This window comes from Callithrix jacchus, chromosome 4 (genome assembly GCF_049354715.1).
Source record: "Callithrix jacchus isolate 240 chromosome 4, calJac240_pri, whole genome shotgun sequence".
Taxonomy (NCBI): domain Eukaryota; kingdom Metazoa; phylum Chordata; class Mammalia; order Primates; family Cebidae; genus Callithrix; species Callithrix jacchus.
Window position 1 is genome coordinate 51,449,504 of NC_133505.1, and position 22,411 is coordinate 51,471,914.

The window sequence follows — 22,411 nt, forward strand, 5'->3', positions numbered from 1 at the left end:
GCTCTCTCGTCTCTTGGCCCCTCTTGTCTCCTGGAGACCCAGGTTAAGTAGCCAGAGGGCTCCGAGGGTCCTCTCCCTCCGTGGGATTGCAGAGTACTGGGATTCTCCCTCCCGGGATTGCGAGGCAGTGCCATCCTCGGAGCAGGACAGCCTCAGGCGCCCTGCCCAAAGCCCAGCAGGGGCGTGTCCGAGAGCTCACCTGCCATTGGTCAGGTGGGGCCGTCGGCCGCGAGAACTCCCGCGCTCTAAGTTTGGAGCGGGTGGCTGCAGAGCCAGGCGCGGCGCAGGATGGTGGACAGCGTGTATCGGACCCGCTCCCTGGGGGTGGCAGCCGAAGGGCTCCCGGACCAGTACGCGGATGGGGAGGCAGCGCGTGTGTGGCAGATGTACATCGGAGACACCCGCAGCCGCACCACCGAGTACAAGGCATGGCTGCTGGGGCTGCTGCGCCAGCACGGCTGCCAGCGGGTGCTCGACGTGGCCTGTGGTACCGGGTGAGCCAAGGTGGGGGCCAGGGGCGTTGTGTGAGATCGAGGTTCAGCTCAGCCTGTACGCGGGGCCGCAGAACCACAGGACCGGGCACGTCCCGGCGGCCTTTGCCGGCCTGGAGCGGTGGGACACCAGGGCCAGGAACTGTTGCCTGCCTGCCCGGCAGAACAAGCACAGCGAGTGCCTGGGGAGGCCCGGGGTCAGGGCAAGGGTGCCCAGGGAGAGGCCAAGGAGAAGGGAGACTGTGAGGGTGTGGGCAGAAAAGTGAGGGTCTGTGGGGCTTTGGAGCCAGAGCCACAGACATTCCAGATATTCCTCCTGTGATGGCCTTGGGCAGTGTTAGCAGTTAACATTGCTCAGCATTTGCACCTGCCTTGCCTGGGACCAGGAGCTTTTGATACATCAGTTTCTCAAACCCTCACAAAGCCCCATGAGGTTAAACAGTGATATTCTCCCATTTACTACTGGGGAAATAAGGCCTAAGCAAAGCAAAAGTCCCTCATACATCATCAGTGAAGAGGAGATAACAGGCCCAGGTTAATTAAGGTCTGTCCTGTGCTCTAACTCACCATGTTCGACTGCCTCCTGTGCACACGTATTTAACTTCGAGGAGTCCATTCCTCAAATGGGAATAACACCATTTACCTCTCAGGATTGCCATGAGAATTACTGCACATTTGTAGAGTGCCTGGCTCTCAAGAGGTGCTTTTTTTAAAAAAGTTGCACCGTGGTGATAGGAAACAGATTGTGAGGTCGGTGGAAAGGGCCAAGGAGAGGAGGCAGAGGAATGGACTCTGAAACGTGGAGACAGAAGTGTCTGGCCCAGGGTCTCCTGGCCTCCCAGGCTCCCCTGACTGCCTCTCTCTGCTACTCCTTGCTGGCCCTGCCCAGGGTGGACTCCATTATGCTGGTGGAAGAGGGCTTCAGCGTGACAAGTGTGGATGCCAGTGACAAGATGCTGAAGTATGCGCTTAAGGAGCGCTGGAACCGGCGGCATGAGTCTGCCTTCGACAAGTGGGGTATGCGTGTCTAGCCAGGCCCTCTCAGCCTAGCCACCAGGAACACTTGGGGCTTCTTTAGGTGGGGGTGGGGGTGGGGGTGGAGTGTTGTGTTTTCCTCAGGGAGATAGCAAAATTACTGTCATTTCTCTGAAAAGCAAGGCTTAAGCTCCAGAGTAAGACACAGAGTGTGAAGAGCTGGTTTTAACTGTGTTTATGGCGTCTTGTCTCTCCCTTCAAAGAAAAACCCATAAACACAGAGCCCTCCTTCCCAACCAGGGTCCCTCCTCCCTTGACCCCTCCTCACTCCTCCCCTTAACTGAACAGGGAGTTTGTGTGTCTTGAGAAGAAACCCAGGCAGGACTGCAGTTGGTGGAGGTGGCTGCTACCAGTACCATTGTGCCTCCCTGATTTCTCTTTCCCTTCCTGGCCTCCAGTCATCGAAGAAGCCAACTGGATGACTCTGGACAAAGATGTGCCCCAGCCAGCAGGGGGTGGCTTTGATGCTGTCATCTGTCTTGGAAACAGTTTCGCTCACTTGCCAGACTGCAAAGGTGAGAGAGGGTGTGGCTGTGGGCATGGTCCTTGCCTTGAGCTGTACCCCCTTTCACAGACCTCTGGGCACCTGCTCTTCTGCCAAAGACTCTGCCTCTCTCTGCGTTGGCTCTGGCACCCCTGGGGAGGGGAGAGATGGGAGGGAGACTGGTGCTGGGGGCCCTGAGCAGATGAAAGTTTTCTGCCCCTGCCTGGAGCTCAGGGGACCAGAGTGAGCACCGGCTGGCGCTGAAAAACATTGCAAGCATGGTGCGGGCAGGGGGCCTGCTGGTCATTGATCATCGCAACTACGACCACATCCTCAGCACAGGCTGTGCACCCCCGGGGAAGAACATCTACTATAAGGTGGGGCCCTCTGGGGGTGGGGGTGGGGGGAGGGAGGGTCCAGTGGCCCCAAGGTGGGTTACAGATGCTAATGCAGCCTGCCACCCCACCTGTAGAGTGACTTGACCAAGGACATCACAACATCAGTGCTGACAGTGAACAACAAGGCCCACATGGTGACCCTGGACTACACAGTGCAGGTGCCAGGGGCTGGCCAGGATGGCTCTCCTGGCTTGAGGTACCACTTGGCTCAGTGCGGGTGAGGTGATAGTCGGGGGAGCTGAGGCCACCAGTCCTCATGGTTGCTGGGGCTCTGTTACAGTAAGTTCCGGCTCTCCTACTACCCGCATTGTCTGGCATCCTTCACGGAGTTGGTCCAAGCAGCCTTCGGGGGCAAGTGCCAGCACAGCGTCCTGGGCGACTTCAAGCCTTACAAGCCAGGCCAAGCCTACATTCCCTGCTACTTCATCCATGTGCTCAAGAGGACAGACTGAGTGTGGCCTCAGCTCCCACAAGCCTCCACCCAGGCCCTGCTAGGCTCTGTCTGCAAGATGGGGACCAGCAGCCACACACGAGGCCCAGCCTCTAGAGCAGACTACAGATGGGGTACAGGGATGTGGGTTCTGCAGACGGAAGGGTAAACAATATAGTCTGTGCCCTTTTCAGTTCCGGTATGCCTTGTGTTTATGTCAGAAGGATGAGGCTCCCACGATGCCCACTCCTGCCCTCCCCCAGCGCTTACTCCTCTCTCAGCCCTGCTCTTCCCCATGACAACCTTTCATGCCACACCAGTAGGGGGCGGCACATACTTTATTTTCAGCCACAGAATGAGCCCTCTCAGGGCATAATTCCCAGAACCCAAGGCTCTGGCTCTTCTCCTGGAAGGAGAGGCAAGTAGGCAGGAGCTCTTGCTGCTGTCCCAATGCCACTTTGCACCCTGGAATCTCCTGGAGGGAGGTGGCCTCCAGGTGAGTTGGCAGGAGTCCTTCCCTCCTGAGGAGGAGTCCTTCCCTCCTGGATCTCTCTGTGGGCTATCGAGGTGTCTGCAGCCATGCTGGGTGGGGTCCCAGACCCTGGGGGGGCTCCTAACAAGCAAACTTGCGCTGGATGCGCTTGTAGCGGAGCAGCTCCTGCTCACTGACTGAGGGTTGCAGCCGGGCAGCAGCCTGCAGCAAGTCCTCCATGGTGAGCATCAGTGCTGAGTTCCCTGGCTCCAGCCCTAGAGGTGACAAGTGGGGAGGTGAGGCCAGAGTCCCCATCCAGGCTGGGGAACAGAGGCTATGGTCTATGCCCAGGCAGGGGAGAGCCCTGGGAAGGTGCCTTCCTGCTCAGGGTCTCTTAGATGTCAATGATCCTCCCTCTGAAATCCAGAAGTAGATTTGTCTCCCACTAGCTTTTTTTTCCTTAAAATTTTTTTTAGAGATGGGGTCTCTTTGTGTTGCCCAGGCTGGCCTCAAACTCCTGGGCTCAAGCAATCCTCCCACTTCCGCCTCTCAAGTAGTTGGGACTCAGGTGCACCCAGCTCCCCGCTAGCTTTTTAGTTGACCCCTCAGGCCGGCAAGTGGCTTACCTTCCTCCAGGTCATGAATCCTGCGTTTGAGGGCAGCTGTCATGGCATCAGAGCAGAGAGAGTAGAGGTCTGCACCCGTCAGCTGGGGAGGGCAGCAATCCAGCACGTTCACCAGGTTTACAGATGGCTCTAGCTTGAATCTGTTATGGGATACAGGAAGAAACAGTTGGCATCACCTCCCTCAAAAGCTGGTGCTGACCAGGTCATCCTGCATGTTGCATGCATCCCCTAAGCATCCCAAGCCCTTTGCAGTCTTCCTCTATCAGGGCATACTTGCGTGTGATGGCGCTCAGAACGTGTAGCTGGGAGGCTCGGTCCTCATTTGCCCCCACAAACACCAGCTTGTCAAATCTTTAGGGAGATAGGTGGGTATAAGTGTCAGGGAGCCCAGCCACGAGGGGTGAAGGAGGCACAGAATGAGGTGAGCGGCACAAGGGGCCCACCTGCCAGGCCGCAGAAGGGCAGGGTCCAGGAGATCTGGTCTGTTGGTGGCTCCAATCACAAACACATCCTGAGTGCTGTGCAGCCCATCCAGCTCAGCAAGGAGCTGAGACACCACCCTGGAGAGAAGGGAGCAAGAGTCCTTGGTGTCCCCTCAGACTCCGCCTCTGCCTGTGGTACCTTTCCTTACAGGCAATCTCAACAGGGCCTTCTGCTCAGCTGTGCCCAGTGTGCCCCTCCAGGAAGGCCTCCATTCTCCTCAGTGGCCCCTGCCCAATTTCATGGCCCTTTTCAGCTTCCATTATATTATCTCAGAACTGAAATGGCAGGAACTTCCATCTGGACCCCCCAGCCTCCATTCCCACTCAAACCCCCACCTGTCCATCACTCCTCCAGAATCTCCACTTCGCCCCCGGCTTGGGGCCAAAGAGTCCAGTTCATCAAAGAAGATAATGCATGGAGCTGCAGCCCTGGCCCTGGCAAACACTGGAGAGAGAGGGGCCCACAGGAGGAGGAAGCTGATGGGGAGTTGAAGTTAGGCGAGAGCAGGTAGGGAGGCTGGGGTCTGACAGTACAGCACTGGCATTCCAGGTACTAGACCCAGGTGGGCAGGAACCTGACTTGTGGAAAGGAGGATTAGGAATAACCATGAGTAGCCTGGGGGTGGGGGTGACTTGGAGGCCATCGGGATTTAGGAAGGATGGGAAGCCCTGCCCCTCCCTGCTCACTCACCTTCCCGCACATTCTCCTCACTTTGGCCCACATACATGTTAATGAGCTCTGGCCCCTTCACGCTGAGTGAGAGGATGTGAGAAGGATGTCAGATGCACATACACACAATCAACCTCTTGGGCAGCCCCTCCTGCTCCTGCTCCCCAGCCTGTTGCAGCCCCTGATCCACCCACCATCCCTTCCATGTCCCCTGGCCACCTGAGAAAGGTAAGGCTGCACTCAGTGGCTACTGCCTTGGCCAGGAGGGTCTTGCCGGTGCCAGGGGGCCCATGGAGCAGAAGGCCTGAGCGTCTCAGGCCCAGGCTCAGTATCTCAGGGTGCTCGAGGGGGAGCTGAATGGTCTCCAGGATCTCCTTCTTCACATCCTGAAGCCCACCCACATCATGCCAGGACACTGAGGGGATCTAGGAGATGGAAAGTACGAGGTTGGGATATGCTGGTGGAGGGGCTCCTGTCCCACCTCCAAGAATTTAGTCTCTACCTTGGGGGCTCCAACGGCCTGGGAGTGCTTTGTCTGCAGTTGCTCCAGTGCCTGCCCAAAGTCCTCAGCCAGGAGGGGAAAGCCGGCAGCACACAGCTCCCCCTCATCCTCCTCAGTCAAGCCACCTGCCAAACTGCAAAGAGGAATATAGGGAGGCCTCTGGAGGATCTCACATGAGGCCTCCTCCCCATCAGCATCCATTCCCTTCTCCCTTCCTCACCACCCACCCATCTACATCCATTTCCTCTTTCCTCCTTTCCTCTCCTATACCCAACTCCTCTTACCCTGAATTCTTGATCCTGGTGCAGGCTGCCCGGCTGCTGTGGGTCAGAAGGGCATAGAGATCCCCTACCACAAAGCCCTGGGGACCACAGGAGAGGACATATGAGCAGGGCACAGTAGGCAGGACCCTTCAGGGGACTGGCCCCTAGCCATAGCAGAGGCCCCTGTTGATGCCTTAGGGTTTTCTACTCACAGGGCAACAGGACTGAGTTCTTGTGACAAAAGCCAGGGACCTCCTAGGGAGGGCCAGTACTCTGCCTTGATACTCACTGCACACCGCCGTGCCAGCTGTGCCAAGTTCACCTCCTGACCCAGGGGAAGGTGGGCAGTGAGGGCCTGCAGGATGCTGAGCCGCTGCCCCTCTGACAGTGCAGGTACCTCCAGCTCATAAGGAAATGCTGTCTGCACTTCAGCAGGCAGGTCCTGGGCCCGGCTTGTGGTGGCCACGACCAAGAGGGGAGGGCAGCTGCAGGCAGAGGAATGGGCGCTGAGAGTGAGAACATGGCTGGCAGCTCCTGTGCACTGCCTTGTCCCAAGATTGGCCCAGAAGGGCAGGGAGGTGAGATGGGTGCTGGGATGGGTAGGGAGACAAGCATCTATCCCAGTTCCTAGATGGAGGACCTGTGCGTCCCCTGACATTGAGGGCAGAGGCTGTGCTTTATCTTTAACCGAGTGTTCCCCAAGAAATGCTAGACCACAGACTCCTTTAGATCCCCCTAAGATGCTAAGCTCAGGGCTGTTTAGAGGGCAGCCAAATGGCAGGAGATAACTGAGAAGCCACTGAGGGATGAGAGAAGGGAGGACTCAAAGGCTGAAAAGTACAAAAGCTGGGCCTCCCACCCACTTTTTTTTTTTTTTAAGATGGAGTCTTGCTCTTATCCCCCAGGCTGGAGTGTAGTGATGCAATCTTGCTCACTACAACTTCCACCTCCTGGGTTCAAGCGATTCTCCTGCCTCAGCCCCCTGAGTACCTAGGATTATAGGCACCCACCACCATGCCCAGCTAATTTTTGTATTTTTAGTAGAGACGGCATTTCACCATGTTGGCCAGGCTGGTCTAGAACTCCTGACCTCAAGTGATCCACCTACCTTGGCCTCCCAATGTGCTGGGATCACAAGCGGGAGCCACTGCACCTGGCTGGCTTCCCCCGCTTTGATAGACCCAGCTCTGTATAAATACCTGTTGTGGGGGTCTTCATCGAGGAGGAGGTGACGCAGCACAGCCACCACACGGGCATCCTCACCCAGCCCATCGCGGTCCCGGCCCAGAAGGTCCAAGGCTGTAAGTAACAGGACCGCAGGCCGGCAGCGGCGGGCCCGGGAGAAGACAGCCTGCAGTTTCGTTTCCACAGCCCCACTACTGTCTGCGCAGAGGCTGGAGCAGGGCACCTGGGGAGGGGGTCCCAATGGGTCTGCGAGCAAGAGGCAAGCATGACAAGGGCAGGAGAATGAGGGGGAGGAGGAGTCAGAGGGCCATCTTTTTCTCTGGAGGGCAGGGATGGGGAAGGTACCCTGGCCAAGTCCTATCTATTTTTCACCCTACCCCATTCCCTGGACTGTCCACCAATATCTTGAAACCCTCTCCTTGAAAGTACCTCTCCGTAGCTGAGCATCATGGGAATATGCCTGACCCACTGGGCTGAAGTGTTAGGGTCTGTGAGTAGACAGAGGGAGGAGAGAGGAAGCAGCAGAGAGGGAGTACGTGAGCTGAGGAGGGGAAATAGTTGGGGTTCTACTCTCCAGAGACCCTCACCTTCAGTAAGTGGAGCCCAAGGTGACTACAGGCAGCAGCAACTACTGTGGTCTTCCCACAGCCCCGGGGGCCCTGTAGAAGGACACTGCTAGTTCCTGTCAGCAGGGTACCCCTGCAACCAGAGAACAGACATTTGTCTCCTCCATCTTTCCCAAACTTTAGAGTCCCCAGTAACACAGAGGCCCTTGCATCTAGAAAACAGACACACTTTTTCTCTCCTTGGGCCTCCCCTACCCCAGGCCAGGGCTGTCCCCATGTAGTGAGGCTGTGTCTTTCATACCATTATGGTGCTCTGGCTGGGGCATGCAGCATATCCAACAGCCAAAGACTAATTCCCTTTGCCATCAATAAAACTTCAACTGTTATGTCTGGTCTGAATGGTACTGAGAGGCGTTGCGGTGGCGGAGGGTCGGGGGAGCGTGTGTCCCCAATTGGGCCATTGGTATGGGGAGTTGTGTCCTTCAGGGCCAGGGCAGTAAAGTCCTGGATGGCCAGTGAGCTCCCTAAGAGGAAGGGCAGTCTCAGAAACAGCTGCCCCTGCTGGAGATTCTTCCTCTGGAGCCAGCCCTGGAGGTGGAGGTTATCCCAGGAAAGGAGCCTGGGGATTGGCTTACAGAAAGGAGTGTGCTGGTGGCCTGGACTGGACATATTGGTTTGAGGAAGGTCCTCCCAATTCCACTCTGGCCAGTTCATTAGAAACTACCCATCTGGCTGCTGCTCCTCCAGGGATGTTCTAAGCAGGCTTTTCTCATACCCTGGGGAGTATGAGAAAAGTATCACTCACCCTGGCTGGAGGCGAGGCTTCAGGACAGCACAGAGTTCAGACACCAAGGTTTCCAGGCCTGGAGGAGACAAACTGCTCCAGAGAGCAGATTCCTCTAAAGGGAGCCATGGAACAGGGCTCAGGGTAGAACCCACCTGTGAAATGGAGGAAAAAGCTTTTGTTTGTAAAAATCATGTTTACCCCCTACACTGGTCTATATCCATCCATCCCTCGGGGCCTCACCATGTACAAGGAGGTATGGGTGGTGTCAGCCAAGTAGGCGCTGGCTGGCCCGTCTGGAGCTTCCCCAACTGTTTTCCTCACTTTAAAAAACATTTCCCGCCACCTGCATGAAAAAGACCCAATGAACCCCAGATCCAGAGTCCAAACACCACCCCCCTCCTCAAGGACAACGTTTCTTAATCACAGAGGACAAACAGGAGCACCACAAGTATGTGTCCAGAGTCATGGTGGGGAAAAGGAATGCAGATAGGCTTTCTCATCTGCCTAACACACCACACACACCTTGAGGACAAGAGCTATGCCTATCCTGCATCCCCATGACAGCCATGAGAGCTTGGAGGGAGTATGTTTCTCCAGGAACGTGGCCTACTCACCCACACCAATGGGGGCAACTGCTGCTGCACTAAGCAATGGATCATCTGATTATTTCCACTGGCTTCAATCTCCCCTCAAATACACAGCCACCAAGGCCCCAAAAACCTCAGAGGGAAGGATCCCTTGGCTTTTGTTTAATAATCCACAAAATCTCATTGCAGGCAGATTCCTTAATAACACCATCTGATGAATAATGGTTGTGTATTCTGGCTGCACAAAGAATTATCTGTGAAACTTTAAAAAATAAACATTTCTCAGCTGGGCACGATGGCTCATGCCTGTAATCCCAGCACTTTGGGAGGCTGAGGCAGGCAGATCACGAGGTCAAGAGATCAAGACCATCCTGACCAACATGGTGAAACCCCATCTCTACTAAAAAGTACAAAAAACTAGCTGGGCTACTAACCCAATTTTCCAGATAAAGAAATGATGAACTACTTCCCTCTTTAATCCTCAGGCAGCAAGGCAATGATAGAGTGAGACTGTAACCTAGGCCTCCTTAAAGTCCAATCAGCCTGCAATTTCCTCTGCTCACACTGCCCCACAGTCTCAAAGCTGCTCTCTGGCAGCAAAGGGGTGTGAGAGTACAGCAAGTTGGAGGGGAAGGTATGCCAGTTTAGTATTATGAAACTCTTCTAAGTACTACCGTAAACCTAGAACATCAGGAAGCCTGAATCTGACTATAATTAATTATAAATAGGTGACAGTGGGCCTATAACCTAGGATCTCAATCAAGCTGAACAGCTGAGTCATGGTGTGTATGACTTACCATGGAAGGCCTGCACAGGAATGAGATAAGGGACAGCACTGTGGGGTAGGGAGAGACCACCTTCTTCAGTGAAGGGTAGTTGGACCACCTCCGTGAATAGAAGGGCCAGAGCTCTGGAACCTGTGTGGACACTACTAAGAAACACTGAGCTGTGCTCCAGCCAGCTAGACAGGTGACAGCAGAGCTGGCTCCCACGCAGTCTGGTTTGGGGAAGTGGAGCACCAGGGACAGGATGAAGAGGCTAAATCACCAACAGTGGAATTCCTTTCCAGGGCTCACAGGAACCTTGGCAGGGCTTCCCTTCTCAAGCCCAGTGCAGCTTAAAACGCTCACTTCTAGCTGTCCTTGGACCCATTGGCCCATTCACCAACCCTGCTTTCCTTGAGGGGATAAGAACTATGTGCTCAGCATCCAGGAGGAAAGCAGGTGTCTACAGGGTTGGGGGACAACAGACGTTCAGGAACAGAACTTGGCTTGCCAGCGTGTCTCATGAGATTCTAGTCCCTATTTTCCTTTCAAAGTACAAAGAGTGGGCATTCTCTAGTTTCTTCCTACAGAAAGCTAGCTCAAAGGCATTTGCTAAAGTTAAGACAGGAGATAGAGGTGGGAAGTGACTGCTAAGTGCCAGCCTGGCATTTTCCACCACTCATTGTGGACTTAATCTGGAAAACCTCAAAGAGGTGACATGGAACCTAAATGAGGTTACACAGGCACCACCTTTCTCCTTCCTTTGTGAAGGAAAAATAGCACAGGCTCCAGCCTCACCCTGATTTTGCTCCATTAGATCTGGGGTGGGGCTTAGGCACCCTGAGATTGGGGGCACTGAGCACTGGCCAGAACCAAGCACTGGATATTGACCAGGGATGAATCAGGCACTCCAGACAAGGACTCTTTCTCCTGGCAAAGGATCCAGGCTGGGTATGCCACAGACCTTGGACATGAAGGCTTTTATGCAAGGGTTAGTGCATCTATCAGCTGTGCTCTCTTTCTAGTAAATTGCTACAGGAAATGAGTCCAGAATAGAGGGACTGCTGGGATATAGGGCTATACATTTTCCTCCCTACACATAAGGCCAAAGCAGTGTCTCAACTCTTTGCCTCACCATTTTTTTTTTTTTTTTTTTTTTTTTTGAGATGGAGTCTTGCTCTGTCACTAGGCTGGAGTGCAGTGGTGCAATCTTGGCTCACTTCAACTTCTGCCTCCCAGGTTCAAGCAATTCTCATGCCTCAGCCTCCTCCCGAGAAGTTGGGATTATAGGTGTGTGCCACCACGCCCAGCTAATTTTTTGTATTTTTAATAGAGACAGGTTTCATTCACCATGTTGGTTAGGCTGGTCTCGAACTCCTGACCTCATGATCCGCACACCTCAGGCTCCCAAAGTGCTGGGATTGTAGCCGTGAGCCACTGCACCCAGCCTGCCTCACCATTTTACATGGAACCTCTGTGGTCAGAGTCAACAGGAGAAAAGCTGGATTCCTTATTTTGGGTTCTTGGCTCAGTTATGCTCTATTTCTTATTCTCTGTTAATAAGAAAGAGTAGCCCTCTCACAAACAACATAAATTCCTCTTTCCTGTTTTCAGAGATAGGTTTGAGAAGTAGCTTGTGCACACACCATAGAGAAATCAGAGCCTGCATAACCTTACATTGAGATATGGTATGGCTCAAGTCTTGGTCCAAACAACACTGAGGCTGAGAATGGAAAAGAAGGAATCTCGTCTTGGTCTGGGCCTGTAAACTCTTCTTCTTCTTCTTCTTCATCTAAATTGGTACCTATTTATTTATTTATTTTTGAGACAGAGTCTTGCTGTGTCGCCCAGGCTGGAGTGCAGTGACGTGATGCAATCTCTGCTTTCCGGTTCAAGTGATTCTCCCACCTCAACCTCCTGAGTCACTGGGATTACAGGCACCCACCACCACACCCAGCTAATGTTTGTATTTTTAGTAGAGACAGTGTTTCACCATGTTGGGCAGGCTGGTCTCGATCTCCTGACCTCATGATCTGCCCACCTCCCAATGTGCTGGGATTACAAGCATGAGCCACCGTGCCTGGCCCTGTTTGCTTGTTTTTTTGAGACAGTGTCTAGCTACATTGCCCAGCCTTCCAAGTAGCTGGGATTACAAGTATGCACCACTATGCCTGACTGGTTCTTAACCTTTCTTCAGTCATACACTTGTTTGGGAACTGAAGGATAGATGAATTTTCTCTCCAAAAAAAACCACAGTTTGGGGGTGGTGGCACACACCTGTAATCCCAGCTGGAGACCAAGGCAGGCAGATCACTTCAGCTCGAGTTTGAGACTAGCTTGGGCAACATGGCGAAACCCTGTCTCTACTGAAAATACAAAAAAAATAGCTGGGCATGGTGACATGAACCTGTAGTCCCAGCTACTGGGGCGGGGGCAGTGCTGAGGTGGGAGGATCACTTAAGCCTGAGAGGTAGCGGCTGCAGTGAGATGTGATTGCACCACTAAACTCCAGCCTGGGTGAGAAAGCAAAATCCTGTCTCCCTGTCTATCTGTCCTCTCGCACGCACACACGCACTCTCTCTCTCTCACATACACACACACACACACACACACACACACACACACAGAAAAAAAAAGACAGAGGCCAGGTGTGGTGGCTCATGCCTGTAATCCTAGCACTTTGGAAGGCCAAGGCAGGTGCATCACGAGATCAGAAGTTCGAGACCATTCTGACCAACATGGTGAAACCCCATCTCTACTAAAAATACAAAAATTAGCCAGGCATGGTGGCGCACGCCTGTAATCCCAGCTACTCAGGAGGCTGAGACTGGAGGATCGCCTGAACCTGGGAGCCAGAGGTTGCAGTGAGCCAAGATCACACCACTGCACCACTATAGCTTGGGTGACAAAGTGGGACTCCATCTCAAAAAAAAAAAAAAGAAAAGAAATAAAAAAAAAATAAGAGAAAGAACATAAGGAAGGAGGGAGGGAGGAAGAGAAGGAAGGAAGGAGGGAGAGAAAGAAAGGGAGGGGAAAAGAGAGAGAAAGGGAGGGGGAGAAAGAAAAGAGAGAGAGAAAGGTACATGACAACAAAATCCTTAGGCACAAATTACACACAATCTGGAGGGAGGGGATTGCAGAACTCATACACCCAGGTTACAAATCCCAGCTATAGGATGGAAGGCAGCTGCATACCTGGGCAGTTTCTCTGGACTTCCTTCCAGGATCTCTACTTGCCCAATTGTTGGCACACACAGAACATCCCCTTCCTGGACTACCCTGCAACACAGCAGTGGCCCTGGTCAGCTCACAATGGGAGTAATGAGCATGTGTTCATTATCACATGCCCACCCCCAACATGCAGACTACTTCTTGAGTATATTGCCCACCCAGAGATCCCACACAGTTTTCCAAGGAACAAGTCAGACTTAGGATGAGCTAGGGGAAATGGTAGACTAGAAGAGGGATCAGAGATAGGTGAGTGGCAGAGCCCAAATTAACCTCATGGTTCAGACTTCTCTTCCGTGGTCTTCCCTGATATACCAAGAGGCACCTACCACAATCTAAAATGTGGCTTCTTTTAACCAGGGCCTCTGGGGTACCTGGTTCTAAGGCATGAGATAGGAGGAATGTGATGAGGGTGAGATGCTATCCTCCTTAAAAGATTAGGTCGCTAACCTGGGTATCTGAAAGTGCTGGTAAAGAACACCGTCACAATTTCCATTAGTGCTGTAGTGGGGAGAAGACACAATTTCAATGTGTAACTCTCTGGCAAACGGAGGCCCAGGCAGCAATGAGCAGCTTCTTTTGTCTTCAGGTGCGATGGAACCTTCCAAGTACCTCTATGAGAGAAATAATCACTTTATAACCTCCTAAGGGAGCAGGCTCTATCCTGCCTCTTAGCAGCTAACATACCTATTTCCATCCTCTGTCTTTCCAATAACAACAAGACTTGTGGAAGGCGGGGCCTGAGGTAGCAGACTTGAAAACCTCTCCCTCTAATGGGCACCAGGAAGGGAATGTCACCTCCTATCCTGACTCTGGCTCCAAAAAAATTCCCAGTAAAGAAAACCTTTCTGTGACACCTTTAACTTGGTCCAGAGCCAGTGAAATTGTAAAGATATTTATTCCCACAAGTCCTATGAGTGACACCAGGCACCCACTGGGATTAATATTAAGTGGACATTGGTGGGGAAACCCTGAATTCGGACTGTGGAAAAAGCTGAAAGGGTTGGTTCAGTGATTGGATGGTTCAATGAGCTCCACTCTTGCATACTCCAGTAGTTTTCCTCCATTCAAGAGGAAACCTATATCCACTCCCGTTCACACCGTATCTCTACCTGACATCCCACAGTATTAACTGCCTATTCTAGGATTATTATCTCTACAATGGTAGAAATAGTCTATATCTACATGTGCTATTGAGCACTTGAAAGGTGGCTAAAAAGATACAAAGAATACGAAAGAAATGTGGCTAAAGCAACTGAAAAACTGGATTTGTTTTCATTTTCGTTGTTTCTTTGAGACAGAATCTTGCTCCGTCACCAAGCTGGTGCAGTGGTGCAATCTTGGCTCACTGCAACCTTTGCCTCCCAGGGTCAAGTGACTCTCCTGCCTCAGCCTCCCAAGTAGCTGGGATTACAGGTGCTCATGACCATGCCCCGCTAATTTTCATATTTTTAGTAGAGATGGGGTTTCACCATCTTGACCAGGATGGTCTCCATCTCTTGACCTTGTGATCTGCCTGCCTCGGTGTCCCAAAGTGCTGGGATTACAGGTGTGAGCCACCGCGTCCAGCCTTTTTTTTTTTTTTGAGACTGAGTCTTGCTCTGTTGTCCATGCTGGAGTAGAGTGCAGCAGCACAGTCTTGGCTCGCGGCAACTTCTGCTCCTGGGTTCAAATGAGTGTCCTCATGCCTCAGCCCCCTGAGTAGCTAGGACTACAGGTATTTGCACCACCATGCCCGGCCAATTTTTGTATTTTTTAAAAAAATAGAAATGGAGTTTCACCATGTTGGCTGGGCTTACTTTATTTAGTCTTAATTAATTTAAATTTTAAAAGCCACAAAGTGGCTGGTGGCTTCCATATCAGACAGCACCATCTAAACCATATAGTTACTGTATTTGTCCCCTTAAACACAACTTTTTCTTTTTCTTTTGAGACAGAGTCTCACTCTGTCACCCAGTGGTGCGATCTGGGCTCACTGCAACCACTGCCTCCCAAGTTCAAGCAATTTTCCTCCTTCAGCCTCCCTAGTAGTTGGGATTACAGCTTTACGTCACCATGCCAGGCTAATTTCTGGCCTTCTTTTTCTTTCTTTCTTTTTTTAAATACATGAAGGTTTATTTTTTCACTCTTTAAAAAAAAAAAAGACAGGGTTTCACCATGTTGGTCAGGCTGGTCTTGAACTTCCGACCTCAGGTGATCCACCTGCCTTGGCCTCCAAAGTGCTTGGATTACAAGCGTGAGCCACCACACCCAGCCTATTTTTTGTCACTCTTATGTCTGTTATGGTGAACTGGTGCTTTTTACTCAGTAACCCATGAAAATGGAAAAACTATTATCTGTTCTACAACTTTCTTCTTCTTCTTTTTTTTTGAGATGGAGTTTCACTCTTGTTACCCAGGCTGGAGTGCAATGGCGCAATCTCCACTCGGCGCAATCTCGGCTCACCGCAACCTCCGCCTCCTGGGTTCAGGCAATTCTCCCGCCTCAGCCTCCTGAGTAGCTGGGATTACAGGCACGCACCATCATACCCAGCTAATTTTTTGTATTTTTAGTAGAGACGGGGTTTCACCTTGTTGACCAGGATGGTCTCGATCTCTTGACCTCATGATCCACCTGCCTCAGCCTCCCAAAGTGCTGGGATTACAGGCGTTAGCCACCACGCCTGGCCCTACAACTTTCTTCTTGAAGTAAAGGCAGAAACCAAAAACTTCCCATGGATGTATTTAATAAAATATTAAAATTAATCACCAGGTACCAAAGATAATAGAGAATCCTTTCCTTCAAGGTATTTACAATATATAATTGGGGATTAGACAGATTATGTCATAACAAGACAGAATAAAATAAATGCCACAAAAAAGAGAAAATGCTATAGGAGGAAGTGCTAAATTTGTGGCTATGAGATCGTGAAAGGCTTCGTGACAAAGGCTTTGTGACATCTTTAGATGGCTCTTGAGGGAAAGGAAGATAGGATTTTAACAGATGAGGCTAGAATAGTAAACAATTTGAAGTCAAAGATAAGCATAAGCAAAAGCAGAGACAGCATCCTCCATATTATAAAGCACAATACTTAATATATTGTAGCAATTCAATAAACGAATTCGATTGAGTAGCTTAATATACACACCTGGAACCTCACTTTTTTTTTCTTTTTGAGACAGAGTCTCGCTCTGCCGTCCAGGCTGGAGTGCAGTGGTATGGTCTGGGCTCACTGCAACCTCTGCCTCCAGGGTTCAAGTGATTTTCCTGCCTCAGCCTTCTAAGTAGCTAGAATTATAGGCATGTACCACCACACCTGAACCTCTCACCTCAATGGATGAAAGTCTTTCCTATGCCCGACTACATTATGGAGGCTTATGTTTTGATCACAGGAAATGGATAAGTAGGCTGGGCGCAGTGGCTTACGCCTGTAATCCCAGCACTTTGGGAGGCTGAGGCAGGTGGATCACCCAAGGTCAGGAGTTCAAAACCAGCCTGACCAATATGGTGAAACCCCATCTCTACTAAAATTACAAAAATTAGGTGGGCATGGTGGTGTGGGCCCGTAGTCCTAGCTACTCAGGAGGCTGAGACAGGAGAATCACTTGAATCACTTAAACCCGAGAGGCAGAGGTTGTAGTGAGAGGAGATCCCGCCACTGCACTCCAGCCTGGGCAACAGAGCAAGACTCCATCTCAGAGAAAAAAAAAAAAAAAAAAAAAAAAAAGAGGCCAGGTGCAGTGGCTCACGCCTGTAATCCCAGCACTCTGGGAGGCCGAGGCGGGTGGATCACTTGAGGTCAGGAGTTCGAGATCAGCCTGGCCAACATGGTGAAAACCTGTCTCAATAAAAATAAAAAAAAAAAATAAGAAAGAAAAGAAAATGAATAAGGTTAAGAAACATTATGCAGGGGCTTTCCTTTTTTGGCTCTGGAGCCCCCCTCCCTCTGTCTCTGTATTGGGAAGCTTAAAAAATAAAAATAAATAAATAAATAAATAAACATTATGCTCAAAGTCCAAGATAATATGGAGCACAAGTCCTAAATGCTAAGGCTCTAGTCTTCCAATTTACCTAAGACAGAGAAGTAGGTATAAGGAAGAGGAAGCACTCCTGACCTCAGTCCTTTATCCTACCTGAATTCTGAGCTCTCCCACTTCCAGGGGGTCACAGCCAAGATTAAAAGCCAAAGTGGCAGGGACGAGCGCCAGTCCGTCAGCGAGGGGCTCTTCCAGCTGGCCAGAGCTGGGTCCCAGTCTATCAGAGAGGTCCCATCGAGGTTCTAGGACCTGCACCCTGGCCAAATGCGGCTGTGAAGTGTTCGATGACTCTCCAGCCCGGGCCACCCACACCCATTCGCCCTGGAAGAGGCCAAGGCCACGAAGACACCTCCGGCTCACCCCCAGTGAATCTCCAGTCCCTCCCAGAACTCCCTGGAGTCGCCGGACTGTGCCAGAAACCGCAAAGGAGGACACCACGGGCGGGGGTGGGGGCTGACTGGTGTCCCCAGACTCTGGGCACAGTCTGGCCCGCCCGCGGAGCTCAGTCACAGCCAGCCGAGTTCCAGGGCCTAGCAGCCCTTGCAACGCAGGCCGCGTCTCCAGCACCCGAGGTCCGGGCACTGGCAGAGTCTCTCCGCGCCTCACCAGCAGCGGCCCGACTCGCGGTCCGAGCCCAGGCCCCAGCGAGGTGCCAAGCAGTGCCCAGCCTAGCGCCGGGGGCCGCCGCACCGGCCGCGCTCGCACCCAGGCCCCAGAGCCCAGTGCCAGGAGCCGCAACAGCGCGCGGCTAACCAGTAGCTGCGGGGGCCCGGGCCCCTGCTCTTCGGTACCCACGCCCGGCCCCTCCAGGGCTGCTACCAACAGCGCCGGCCCCGCCGGGCTCTCCCCTGCAGGCCGCAGGGCCAACACCAGTCCCAGCCCCGCCGCCGGCCACGGGCCCCCGGGCGGCAGCAGCACTGCCAACGGAGGTGTCTCGGTCGGAAAGGGCTCCAGGACCCGCAAGACAGCCAGCGCCATGATGACAGGAGACCAAGGGTTAAAGAGCGCAGCTTCCGGAGCCAGAGAGCCAGATAACTTGGGTGCGCGAGCGCCGCTTCCGTTTCCGTCAGGGAAGGCCGGAGGAAAAGGGGAGGGACGTCCGGTGCCGAGAGCTTGCTCTGGGAGGGTTCGCCGCGCCTCGTATTGAGCTTCATCGTGCCTCGATGGTAGTAACCTTCATCACTGCGGTTGCTTAGCGTTTACGCGTGCGCCCTTTGAACCTGTGCTTACAGGGATTTATCTTTGCCTTCTAGGAGAGTAATATCCTCTCAGCTATCTTGCCCCGTAGCGTGTACGTAACAGTTTATTGACTGATGAATGGTCAGCATACCAGGGATGACTGGGCCCAGTGCTGGGAGCTCTAGGTGAAATGTTTAGAAAGGAGTCCGCTCCTCTGCGGAACTCCTACCGTTTCCCCTGTGGAACTGTGAGCTTTGAGGGTTGCAGGAAAGCTTGCAGGAGGGAGTAGCAGGATTAGAAAATTGTCTCACCCTTGCTTATAGGTATATAGTGGCTGCTGAGTGAATTACTAGATGTGATTCATACAGCCCTGAAGTGCTTGGTGCCGCCATACATGTTCCAGCTTACCTTACACAAAACCCATGTTCCAGCACTTTTTGCCCTGTTCATTGTTCGGTTTGCTTTACTCCCACCAAACTTGAGTTGAAGACAAAGCAGCTTCCTTTTTTCACCCCCCAAATCCTTGCAGACTGGAAACCCATTCACTTTCTATCCTAGAGAGGTACAGGTAGCAGAGCAGGCAGAAGGAAAGGAGTTCAAGGTTTCTGTCAACATGGCATCAACAGTCGACTTTTCCTGCCTGTGCTGTTACCTAGATTCCATCCTTGTCTTCATCTCCACTGTTCTGTACAAGCCACTCAGCTAGTGGTAAGCCACATTTCCTTTTATTTTATTTTATTTTTTGGAGACAGGGTCCTACTCTGTCACCCAGGTTGAAGTGTAGTGGCACAATCACGGTTCACTGCAGCCTCCACATTCCAGGATCAAGTGATCTCCTACCTCAGCCTCCCGAGTAGCTGTAGCTGGGATTACAGGCACATGCCACCATGCCCAACTAATTTTTAGTTTTTGAGATGGAGTTTCTGTCTTGTTGCCCAGGCTGGAGTGCAATGGTGCCATCTTAGCTCACTGCAATCTCCGCTTCCCAGATTCAAAGATTCTCCTGCCTCAGCCTCCCAAATAGCTGAGATTACAGACGTGTGCCACCATACCCAGCTAACTTTGTATTTTTAGTAGAGACTGGGTTTCACCATGTTGGTCAGGCTGGTCTCCAACTATTGGGCTCAAGTGATCCACCTGCCTAAGCCTCCCAAAGTGCTGGGATTACAGGCATGAGCCACTGAGCCTCGCCTAATTTTTTATTTTTTGTAGGGACAGAGTTTCTCTGTGTTGCCCAGGCTGGTCTCAAACTACTAGTCTGAAGAGAATCTCAGGCCTCAGCCTCCAAAAGTGCTGGGATTACAGGCATGAGCTATCATGTCCTCTCTTTTTTTTTAATTTTTAATTTTTTTTTTTTTAATACGGGGTTTCACCATGCTGGTCAGGCTTGAACTCCCGACCTCAGGTGATCCGCCCGCCTTGGCCTCCAAAGTGCTTGGATTACAGGCATGAGCCACCACACCCGGCCTTAATTTTTTTTTGAGATGGACTCTCACTCTGTCGCCCAGGCTAGAGTACAGTGGCGTAATCTCAGCTCACTGCAACCCCCACCTCCTGGGTTCAAGCATTTCTCCTGCCTCTGCCTCCCAAGTAGATAGGACTACCGGCGCACACCACCACAGCTGGCTAATTTTTGTATTTTTTAGTAAGACAGGGTATGGGGTTTCATGTTAGCCGGATGGTCTCGATCTCCTGACCTTGTGATTTACTCGCCTCAGCCTCCCAAAATGTAGGGATTACAGGCGTGAGCCATTGCTCCCAGCCTGTTTTTTATTTTTCTTTTTTGTTTTTTTTTTTAGTTCATCTCAAAAAAAAAAATTAAGTTTCGCTCTTTTTTTTTTTTTTGAGACGAAGTATTGCTATTGTTACCCAGGCTGGAGTGCAATGGCACAATCTCGGCTTACCGCAACCTCCGCCTCCTGAGTTTAAGCAATTCTCTTGCCTCAGCCTCCCAAGTAGCTGGGACTACAGGCGTACACCACCATGCCCAGCTAATTTTTGTATTTTTAGTAGAGACCGGGTTTCACCTTGTTGACCAGGATGGTCTCTATCTCTTGATCTCGTGATCCACCCGCCTCGGCCTCCCAAAGTGCTGGGATTATAGGTGTGAGCCACCGCGCCCAGCCGAAGTTTCACTGTTCTTGCCCAGGCTAGAGTGCAATGGCCCTGTTGTGGCTCACCTCAACTTCTGCCTCCTGGGTTCAAGCAATTCTCCAGCCTCAGCTTCCCAAGTAGCTGGGATTACAGGTGCCTGCCACAACACCTAGCTAATTTTTTGTATTTTTAGTAGAGACAGGGTTTCACTATGTTGGTCAGGCTGGTCTCAAACTCCTGAACGCAGATGATCCACCTGTCTCAGCTTCCCAAAGCACTGTGATTACAGGCGTGAGCCACCGTGCCTGGCTGAGGCAGTCTTCTTTTTTGTATATTATACATTCCTGAAAATTTGAAAGACAAATATATGAAAACTATTAGATTTACATGTTATAAGGGGCTGGGTGCAGTGGCTCATGCCTGTAATCCCAGCACTTTGGGAGGCCGAGGTGGGTGGACTGTTTGAGGCCAGGAGGTCGAGACCAGCCTGGCCAACATGGAGAAACCCCCTTCTCTACTAAAAATAAAAAAATATATAGCCAGGCGTGGTGGCAGGCACCTGTAATTCCAGCTCGGGAGGCTGAAGCAGGAGAATCGCTTAAGCTCAGGACGCAGAGGTTGCAGTGAGCCGAGATAGCGCCACTGCACTCCAGCCTGGGCCTGGAATGAGACTCTGTCTCAAAAAAATATTTAAAAAGGCCGGCGGGGCTGGACAAGAGGGGAGCCAGGAGCTGGGGCACTGCTGTTGGAGACGCAGAGAGGCCCCATCTCTGGCTGCTAGAACATGCTGAGCTGAGCACGCAGCAGGCTCGCCTCAGCGCTGTGGAGAACAAGCGCGCCGCTGTCCGCAGTCGCCCATAGTGCCTGCAAGCATAAGGGTCTCAGCCTTCGGCCAACCTGAACAAGAGGACAGAGGAGACTCCCCGTACCTTGGATCCAGCACTGCTGGAGTTCCTGGTGTTCCCGCTCTCCAGAAAGCCACTCATATGAAGCATCAACAAGTAAATTGATTCATGAAGAATTCGCTGGGCACGGTGACTTACGCCTGTAATCCCCGCACTTTGGGAAGCTGAGGCTGGCGGATCACCTGAGGTCAGGAGTTCGAGACCAGCCTGTCCAACATGGCAAAACCCCGTCTCTACTAAAAATATATATACACAAAAAATATCCGGGCATGGTGGTGCGTGCCTGTAATCCCAGCTACTCGGGAGGCTGGCCAAGATAGTGAAACCTCGTCTCTACTAAAAATACAAAAGTTACTGGGTGCATTGGTGGGCCCCTGTAATCCCTGCTACTTGGGAGACTGAGGTAGGAGAATTGCTTGAACCTGGAAGGCAGAGGTTGAGGTTGTGGTGAGCCGAGATCACGCCATTGCACTTTAGCCTGGGCAACAGAGCAAGACTCCATCTCAAAAAAGAAAAAATACTAAAAACTAAATAATATTCTAGGTATCTAGATTCACATGGATGAAAGTTCCCATTTGGTAGTCCTACTATATGTGGTTTGGTCCCCTAGCTCCCAGAGGAACCAAGGACTAGATAGATGGTGGGTGGGCCGAAAGAGGATATGCCTGCTTTATAAACACAGCAGCAGGCAAGTTCTAGGCCTCAGGACTATGATGCTCCTTGAAGTCTTGGAGATGGGTAAAAATGTCTGTTATCTTGCCTAGATCAGCACTCATACAGATACAAATATCCATCCACAAATAAATGTCATTTCTTCCAAGGCTTTTCTCCCAGCAGATAATAGCTGGCATGTAGTCCACTTTGTGTTTCCCTGAAATTGTCATTAGTCACTGAAAGTCAAATACTATTTCTCTAAGATAGCCAGGACCCTACATTTGCGATCTTCACTTCCTCACCTGTTGATGCCCACTCTTCCACTCACTAAAAACGTTCTTCTACTCTGAAAAAAATCACCCATAATCTTCTAATTGCAGAATCAAGGTGATGCTGTTCCATCTTTCTCGGACACTACTGACCAATCCTCGTTTATTTCCTTTGCCATCGTGACACTAGTTTTCCTCCTACAACTTTGACCACTTCCAGAAATCATCCTCAACTCCTCCCTTTCTGTTACCATCCCCCAACAATCCAATGAATCACCATATCCTGTTGATTCTACACATTTCCATGCTCTATCCTCTCTTCTC

At 51.6% G+C, this 22,411-nt stretch overlaps 2 protein-coding genes across 3 annotated transcripts; one reads left to right on the forward strand and one right to left on the reverse strand.

Annotated features, from left to right (window-relative positions):
* Positions 1-268: 268 nt before the first annotated feature.
* Positions 269-3,031, forward strand: GNMT (glycine N-methyltransferase). Its single transcript, XM_008994438.5, has 6 exons — positions 269-494; positions 1,381-1,508; positions 1,925-2,041; positions 2,245-2,387; positions 2,483-2,604; positions 2,689-3,031. The coding sequence occupies exons 1-6, from the start codon at positions 289-291 to the stop codon at positions 2,858-2,860; spliced, it is 888 nt and encodes a 295-aa protein (XP_008992686.1). The 5' UTR covers positions 269-288; the 3' UTR covers positions 2,861-3,031.
* On the reverse strand, positions 1,687-17,985 carry PEX6 (peroxisomal biogenesis factor 6). Of its 2 annotated transcripts, XM_002746550.6 has the most exons (17): positions 17,083-17,985; positions 13,421-13,584; positions 12,938-13,021; positions 8,632-8,734; positions 8,410-8,543; positions 7,626-7,737; positions 7,053-7,261; positions 6,143-6,338; positions 5,875-5,951; positions 5,591-5,723; positions 5,308-5,513; positions 5,110-5,171; positions 4,755-4,863; positions 4,380-4,496; positions 4,210-4,287; positions 3,937-4,076; positions 3,159-3,585 (listed from the first exon to the last, which is right to left on the reverse strand). In XM_002746550.6, the coding sequence occupies exons 1-17, from the start codon at positions 17,962-17,964 to the stop codon at positions 3,452-3,454; spliced, it is 2,940 nt and encodes a 979-aa protein (XP_002746596.3). In that variant the 5' UTR covers positions 17,965-17,985; the 3' UTR covers positions 3,159-3,451. The 2 variants fall into 2 exon arrangements, 1 of the variants encoding a protein (XP_002746596.3); XR_013534217.1 differs by lacking the exon at positions 3,159-3,585 and adding an exon at positions 1,687-2,033 and having other exon boundaries at positions 5,110-5,513.
* Positions 17,986-22,411: the final 4,426 nt, after the last annotated feature.